This window comes from Peromyscus maniculatus, chromosome 23 (genome assembly GCF_049852395.1).
Source record: "Peromyscus maniculatus bairdii isolate BWxNUB_F1_BW_parent chromosome 23, HU_Pman_BW_mat_3.1, whole genome shotgun sequence".
NCBI classification, from domain to species: domain Eukaryota; kingdom Metazoa; phylum Chordata; class Mammalia; order Rodentia; family Cricetidae; genus Peromyscus; species Peromyscus maniculatus.
In genome coordinates, this window is record NC_134874.1 from 27,656,557 (window position 1) to 27,665,230 (window position 8,674).

Sequence of the window (8,674 nt, forward strand, 5' to 3'; positions counted from 1 at the left end):
CCGTGGTTTCTCTCACAGGCAGGGCAATGTGAGCAGCCATGCCATCCTGCCCACCTGGGTTCCCTTCAGCACCACTGTGTCCTCAGAGGAGAAGCTGGTTTTCTCTCTCCGCCTGATGGAGGGTGAGTCGGAAGACTGGAGGAGTTGGCGCGGGTGGGGGTGAGGGGGGGGATGCAGGTACCTTTGGGCAGTCTTTTAGCCCCAGTCTCGACCCCTTCAGAGAACTGGAATGCTGAGAAACCATCCCCCACCTTCCACCTGGGAGAGGTAGCCCACCTCCAGGCAGAAGTCCAGACCGGAAGCCACCCGCCACTGCAGCTGTTTGTGGACCACTGTGTGGCCACACCTTCGCCAGACCAGACTGCCTCTCCCTATCACGTCATCGTGGACTTCCATGGGTGAGACCCGGCCTCCTTTCTAGGGAGTCATTTTATTGCCCCTTGGTTTTTTAAGTATTCATTAGCATACATTATACGAATTGGATGCATTATGACATTTTCATACGGGTGAATTTTGATCAGATTCACCTTCACTACCTTCTCTTGCTCCACACTCCAGCTGATCCCTTTCGCCTCACAACTAAGTTACCTTCTGTAACTGAAAGTTTTCCTGTGTCCCACCCAGTCCTGCAGCTGCTTGAACCCAAGTAAACACACAGAGGCTTATGTTACTTACAAACTGTATGGCCTATGGCAGGCTTCTTGCTAGCTAGCTCTTCTATGTTAACCTATTTCTATTAATCTATACTTTGCCATGTGGCTTGTGGCTTACTGATAACTTACGCTGCTCCTGGCGGTGGCTCACATCTGCCTTGTCTCTCCTTTCTCTTCCTGTCATCTGTTTGGATTTTCCGCCTGCCTCTAAGCTGCCTTGCCATAGGCCAAACGGCTTTATTTATCAGCCCATCAGAGTAACACATATGCACAGCGTACAGAAAGACGTCCACAACAACCTTCTACTTTGAAGTCTTAAAGTCTTGGTCTTCGGAGTGTTGGGATGACAAGCGTGAGACATTTTGTCTGATGTTATCAACTTGATACACCTGAGAAGAGGGCGCCTCCATTAAGTAGCTCCATCAGATTGGCCCATGGGCACGTCTGTGGGCGTTTTCTTAATTACTAATTGATGTAGGAGGAGCCAGGCGATGGTGCAGGTAGATCCGGGCTACATAAGAAATGTAACTGAGGAAGCTGTAAGTCACTTTCCTCTGGGTCTGTGCATCAGTTCCTGTCTCCAGGTCCCTTGACTTCCCACCTTGGTTTCCCTCAGTGATGAACTGTGACCTGTGAGCTACACAAACACTTTGCTCCCTACGTTGATGTGGCTTACTTTTTATCACCGCAGAGAAAGCAAACAAAGACACCTGGCTTCCAGGGAATGTTGGTAATGAGATGATCTAGCAGTTAGGTTAACTCCATTCACTTCTTCCTTTCCAAGTTGCCTCGTGGATGGTCTATCTGAGAGCTTTTCTACATTTCAAGCCCCTAGACCCCGGCCGGAGACCCTCCAGTTCACGGTGGACGTATTCCATTTTGCCAACAGCTCCAGAAATACGGTAATGGAATTTTTCAACAGCCAAGCATAAGTCTGCACCCCTCGTCTGCCTTAATGTTCTGTGCTGTTAACCAAAAGTGCTTCCCTTAAGCAAATGACTTACCATGCTAGAAACAGAAAGGAACAACTGTGGGTTCAGCTAGGCCCTCACAGAGAAGGGTTTGTGGGGCTTAAACTTGAACTGGATAAAATGGGAGCTGGAAAGATGGCTTGGTGGTTAAGAGTACTGGTTCTGGGGCTGGAGAGATTGCTCAGCAGTTAAAAGCACTGGCTGCTCTTCCAGAGGACCTGAGTTCAATTCCCAGCACCCACATGACAGCCCACGACTGCCTATAACTCTACCTCCAGGGGATCCGACACCCTCACACAGACATGCAGGCAAAACACCAATGTATATAAAATATAAGTAAAGTCATTAAAAAAAAAGCACTAGCTGCTTTTTCAGAGGACCTGGGTTTGATTCCCATCAACCACATGGTGGATCACAACCATCTGTATCTCCAGTTCTAGGGGATCCAACACTCTTCTGTCGTCCTCAGGCACCAAGCATGCATGCAGTGCAGACATCGGAACATACACAGTAATAAAAACACAAAACCCTAAATAACTCGGTCAGACACAGTAGCACACACCTGTTTTAATCCCCACACTCGGGAGGCAGAGGCAGGTGGATCTGAGTTTGAATCCAGCCTGGTTTGCAGAGTGAGTTCTAGGCCAGCCAGAGCCATGTAGTGAGATCCTGTCTTTCCCCAGAGAACAACAAAAGTTAACCCCCAGGGCCGAGAAGATCCATAGCTCAGCAACTAAGAGCTCTCGTGGAGGACTGGAGTTTGGTTTCCAGGACCCACTGTGCCTGGGTTATGGGAGCTGCCCCAAAAAGGCAAAAGCTGGGTTGTTCAGAGAACTCCATAGTAGTGCTTCTGTAGATACATAAGGCTCTGGACTTGAGGCCCACCCTCTAACTCCCAGCACACGATCCATAAACACGAATCAAGCCAAAGTTATTTTAATTAAACTTTTTGTTTCATTCTGTCTTTGATTCAGGTCTCACTATATATCCTGGTTAACCTGGAACTCACTATGTAGACCAGGTTGGCCTTGAACTCACAGACCTACCTGCCTTCACCTGGATTAAAGGTGTAGGCTACCACATCTGGCTTAATTAAAACTTTTTTTTTTTTGCAATGTTTCTGTGTGCGCGAATGTGCTTGTGCTTGTGTGGAGGTCTGAGGACATCTAGTGGAAGTTCTCTCCTTCCACGTGTGGAGTCCAGGGCTCAAACTTAGGTCATTAGTCTTGGTGACAAACACCTTCACCCAATGAGCCACCTCTCCTTCACCAGTTTTAAATTTTATTTTACTCAGAAATCAAAAGATTTTATGTATGTGTGCATGCCTGAGTATGTCTGTAAATACCATGCAGAGGCCAAAAGATCCCAGCCATGTAGGTGGCGGGAATTGAACTCGGGTCCTCTAAAAGAGCAGCCAGTGTTTTATTTTTTCTAAGACAGGGTTACTCTGTGTGGTCCTGGCTGTCCTGGAACTCACTCTGTAGACCGGGCTGGCCTAGAACTCAGATATGCCAGCCTCTGCCTCCTGAGTGCTGCACACCACACCTGGCTTCCTAAAATATTTTTAAAGGTCACTGACACATCATAAAACTTGGCCTGCTCATGACTATTTCAGATCTATATCACCTGTCATCTCAAAGTGACTCCAGCAAACCAGACCCCAGATGAGCTCAATAAAGCCTGCTCCTACAACAGGACTTCCAATAGGTGAGGGGACCAGACTGTGGGTGTGGGGGGCCCTCAGGCACCCCTCGTGTCTGTTTCTTCAAATGCACAATTGCAAAGTCTTCCTGTTCGGGTCCCAGAGCTAAGTCTTGTGTTTCGCCTCTCAGCTGGCTGCCAGTAGAGGGCGACGCTGCCATCTGTGACTGCTGCGTTAAGGGTGACTGTAGTAGTTTGAACAACTCGAAGCACCAGGCCCATGGAGAGAAACAGTGGCCCCGGTCAGCTCCTAGAAACCGCAGGCACGGTACGTCACAGGCACGAGCTGCTTATTCCTCTTCCTCTTTAAGACACCTGCCGTCACTTCTTCCTCTTCCTCCATCAAGATGGCTGACTTAGGGAATATCTTCCGGGACCTGATAACATCTTGGGTCTCAAGTGGGAGGGTTGCTGACCCTCTCTTCCCAGTAGCGTGTGAGATATCTCTGTCACCTTGATGTTCTCTCAGCACGTTACTGGGTAGCGGGGAGAATAGTGTGGCTGGTCCGGTGATACCTCATTCAGTCCACCCAGGCAGAGCAAAATGATACTCGGGTAATAAGCTCAACTTGAGCGCTGAGTGATTCGCATCTGTCGTCCCAGCCCTGGAGAGGCTAAGATGGGAGAAATCAGTTCAAGGACAGCCTGGGGTATGGATGCATAGGGAAACCTTGACTCAAGGAACCAAACATAAAAGCCTGGGAGAAAAGCTCAGCAGTAGAGCCCCTGCCTAGAACCCCCCAGTGAGGGGCTGGGGTGTGGCTCAGTGGTGGAGCACCTGCCTAGAATCCCCCAGTGAGGGGCTGGGGTGTGGCTCAGTGGTAGAGAACCTGCCTAGAATCCCCCAGTGAGGGGCTGGGGTGTGACTCAGTGGTAGAGCACCTGCCTAGAATCCCCCAGTGAGGGGCTGGGGTGTGGTTCAGTGGTAGAGCACCTGCCTAGAATCCCCCAGTGAGGGGCTGGGGTGTGACTCAGTGGTAGAGCACCTGCCTAGAATCCCCCAGTGAGGGGCTGGGGTGTGGTTCAGTGGTAGAGCACCTGCCTAGAATCCTCCAGTAAGGGATTTGGGAATGTGGTTCATAAAAGTTCTCATCTAGCATTCTTAAGGACTTCGATATGATTCTCCAACACCAAGCATAAAGCCTTCCCCACGTCCTGTTCTTTTACAGTGATGGATGAAGCTGATGTCACTGTAGGACCCCTGATTTTCCTGGGAAAGGCAAGTGACCAGGCTGTGGAGGGCTGGACCTCTTCTGCTCAAACCTCTGTGGCTCTTGCCTTAGGCCTAGCCACAGTGGCATTTCTGACCCTGGCTGCCCTTGTCCTTAGTGTCACCAGGAAGTGTCACACCACTTCCCATGTTGTCTCCCTTTCATAATAAAAGATCCAGTTCTGAATGTGGTTTAGTGCCTGTCCCTGAGGTGGAGTGTGGGGTTGGTGGTGGCCACATGGGGGAGGGTGAACTAGACTATCAGCTATTATGTGTGTGCCAATAAGGTAATCTAGTAAGAACAGCTGGACCTCCAGTGAGCCGCCATCTGGATGGAGAGGCTAAGCTGTCTGGTATACATATGTGAACTTGTACTTCTGCGTTAGGCAGCACACTGTCCAGGAGTAGTTGTATGGGACTCCAATAAGATCACTATGGAGACAGGAGCTGTTGAAAGAGCTGGGTAGGCCCAGCCAGACTGACTTCTTAGGGTATCAAGGAATCTTCTAGCACTGTCCCCACGGATCTGACTCCAATGGGGTAAGGATGGAAAGGGGGCTTCTTGCTCCTCTTCAGGTTAACAGACAGAAATTACCTGTCCAAAGTCCCGGGAGTTCATGCCTCTCACCTCAGCATCTAGGAAGTGGAGACAGGATTGGGAGTTCAAGGTCATCCTTGGTTTTTTAGGAAGTTGGAGGCCTTTCTAGGCTATGCATGACTTTTTGTTTGTTTTTTGAGACAGGGTTTCTCGATGTAGCTTTGCGCCTCTCCTGGAACTCACCCTGTAGACCAGGCTGGCCTCGAACTCACAGAGATCCGCCTGCCTCTGCCTCCCGAGTGCTGGGATTAAAGGCTTGAGCCACCACCGCCCGGCAACATAACTCTTTTTAAAAAAACAAACCCGGTGGGGGGCGGGGTGGTGCATATCTTTAATGCCAGCACTCAGGAGGCAGCCTGGTCTACAGAGTGAGTTCCAAGGTAGCCAGGGCTACACAGAGAAACCCTGTTTTCCAAAAACAAAATCCAAACAGATGGCTCGGTAATTAAGAGCACTTGCTGCTCTTGTATAAGACTAGGGGTTCAGTTCCCAGCACCCACAGTTCTCTCAACCATCTATAATTCCAGTTACCAGGGATCCAATATGCCCTTCTGACCTCCGTGGGCACCAAGAATGCACATAATGCACATACTTAAATGTGGAAGCAAAACACTGACACACATAAATATAGGGCCCAGAGAACTAAACTAGTTCAGTGGTCAGGAGCACTTGCTCTTCAGGGGATCTGATTTCCGATCCCAGCAGCCATATCCGGTGGCTCACGAATAGTTGCTGGGATCCACTTGTACCTTCCAGCTCCAGGAGATGTGATGACCTCCTCTGGTCTCCACGGACTCCTGCACACATGTACCATATACTCAACATACACACATTTAAAAATAACCTTAAAGACCCTGTAGCTAATGAACTCAAAGAAGGCTGGGTGGCGGCGTCGGCGTCGGCGTCGTCGTCGTCGTCGTCGTCAGCGGCGCACGCCTTTAATCCCAGCACTCGGGGAGGCAGAGGCAGGCGGATCTCTGAGTTGGAGGCCAGCCTGGTCTGCAGAGTGAGTTCCAGGAAAGACTCGAAAGCTACGCAGAGAAACTGTCTCGAAACCCACTCCCTACCCCCCCCCAAAAAAAAATGCAAAGCAGAAAAAAAATACTGCTCCAATGTGGTTGTCCAGATAATTTTAGTTCTGGGTGATGACTAAGGTGTGTGGAGTAGCATTTTGGGGGTGTGTAGTTGTGGGTTCTGAGAGGAGATCCCTGTGGGGGTTGAAGGCCTCAGAAAGGGTGGCTGGGGTTTCCTTCGGTCTCATGACGTCAGGAAGAGCTGTCTCAGCTTCTCAGTGTTTTTATTCTTCCTAAGCCGGTTCACCCCCATCTCCAGTGGGAGCAGCTGCTTCCCTTCTTCAGCGTTTGGAACTCCACTGGAGCAGACACCCACCTTACCCAGCCTTTATTTTTGTGAGACTGTGGGTTGAATCCAGGGCCTCGCACTTGCTAAGCAAGCGCCCCACCCCTGAGCTGCAGTCCGCGGCTAGCCTAAATCCTCGTTTCATTTTTTGAATAGCCTCTCTCGTAGCCCAGCTGGCCTTGGACTTGCATAACTGGAGACGACCCTGAGTTCCTCGTCCTTTCGATTCTCTCTCCAAGTGCTAGGACCCCAGGTGTGCGCTACCAGGCTCAGCATCTCCGCTCTTCCGGTATCTGGATGTGCCATTCAGGGCTTTAATGGGCCAAATGAGCATTTGTTAGGCACAGACTTACAGGAACCGGAAGATGCTCCAAAACAGCAGCTGGTGGGAGTCACATTGAAGGCAGGAGCTCAGCTGGCTGGGCTTGGGCTGGAGCTGTAGTTTAGGAGCAGAATGCTTGCCTAGTGTCTGTTGCTAGAGTTTTCCTGCCTTGCCCACAGTCAGGACAAATCTTTGTCACCCGCCAGTCCCACAGCCGCTCAGACCCAACCAAGTAAACACAGAGACTTATATTTATACAAACTGTATGGCCATGGCAGGCTTCTTGTTAACTGTTCTTATAGCTTAAATTAGCCCATTTTTATAAATCTATACCTTGCCACATGGCTGGTGGCTCACCGGCGTCTTTACATGCTGCTTCTCCTGGCGGTGGCTGCAGTGTCTCTCCCTCCTTCTTCCTGTTTCCCCAATTCTCCTCTCTCTTTGTCCCGCCCATACTTCCTGCCTGGTCACTGGCCATCAGTGTTTTATTTATATAGAGTGATATCCACAGCAAGTATCTTAGGGTTTCTATTGCTGTAAAAAGACTCCATGACCGCAGCAACTCTATAAAGGAAAACATCTAATTGGGGTGGCTTCAAGTTTCAGAGGTTTAGCTCATTATCATCATGGTGGGACATGGAAGTGTGCAGGTAGAAACCGTGCTGGAGAAGGAGCGGAGAGTTTTACATCTGGATCTGAAGGCAACAGGAAGTGAACTGTGTGTCACACTGGGCGTAGCTTGGGCATAGGAGACCTCAAAGCCCACCCCCGCATAGTGACACATTTTCTCCAACAAGGCCACAACTCCTAATAGTGCCACTCCCTCTGGGGGGCCATTTTCTTTCAAACCACCACACCTAGCATGCGCAAGACTGATGTGTCCAGACTTCTTGAGATGGTGTGTCATGAAGCCAAGACTAGCCTTAAACTCCCAAGCACCCCCAGTCTCCATCTTCCAAGTGCTAGGATTATAAACCTGTGTTACCACATGATACGAGGTGTCTACAATACATTTAGAGCAAGGTAGACTCTTGGTCGACTGAGGATGGGATGTCCTTGATCCTCAAGTGTTGGCTGGAAGTGTGACTGGTAGCAAAGGCTGGGGAGGTGACAAAGACAGAGTAGACCGGGTTGGTGAGTTGATGGCTCAGCTGGCAAAGGTACTCGCTGGCAAACCTAACACCCTGAGTTCAATCCCTGGAACCAACAGAAGGAGAACGGATTCCTGCATGCTGACCTCTGACTTCAACACACACACAGATACACAGACACAGTTTTTTTTTTAAAAAAAATTTTAAAAAATGATAGAGTAAAAGACCAGACCAGGGTGAGAATTAGACTTGTTTCTAGGTTCTGCTTTTACCTCCATCAAAGAATTCAGAGACAAAATTAGGAATTGGAAATTTATTAGAGTGAAGATCTGCGTGTGTGTGTGTGTGTGTGTGTGTGTGTGTGTGTATACACAAGAATAAGTGGAGGATTTAGAGTTGTATCTTGGGGTTTTGTTTTGTTTTATTTTTGAGGTTGGAGCTCTTATCATCCAGGGCTGATCTTGAACTTGGTGTGTCACCGAGGATGACTTTGAATGGACCTTTCTGCCTATACCTCCTGCATGCTGGGATTACAGGTATAGGCCACCAAATCTAGTTTATGTAGAGCAAGGAATGGAATTCAGGCTGTTATGCATGCAAGCAAATGCTCTACCCACTGGGCCACATGCCCAGCTAATTTATTTTTGAGACATATAGTCATGAATAAATTGGAACTCACTTATGTAGCTGAAGATGACTTCGAGATCTTCCTGCTTTGGCATTCCAGGCACTAGAATTACAGGTGTTCCCCAGCATACCAGCTTGACTT

General features: G+C 49.2%; 1 protein-coding gene across 1 annotated transcript in view; it reads left to right on the forward strand.

Moving 5' to 3' along the window:
* Zp3 (zona pellucida glycoprotein 3) overlaps nucleotides 1–4,703 on the forward strand; it is a 9,419-nt gene extending 4,716 nt beyond the window's left edge. The window contains exons 3-8 of the mRNA XM_006971274.3: nucleotides 19–122; nucleotides 221–398; nucleotides 1,438–1,555; nucleotides 3,240–3,331; nucleotides 3,457–3,593; nucleotides 4,495–4,703. Coding sequence (XP_006971336.1) covers nucleotides 19–122; nucleotides 221–398; nucleotides 1,438–1,555; nucleotides 3,240–3,331; nucleotides 3,457–3,593; nucleotides 4,495–4,703 — 838 coding nt within the window. The remainder of the gene's footprint in view (nucleotides 1–18; nucleotides 123–220; nucleotides 399–1,437; nucleotides 1,556–3,239; nucleotides 3,332–3,456; nucleotides 3,594–4,494) is intronic.
* The last annotated feature ends 3,971 nt before the right edge of the window (nucleotides 4,704–8,674 follow it).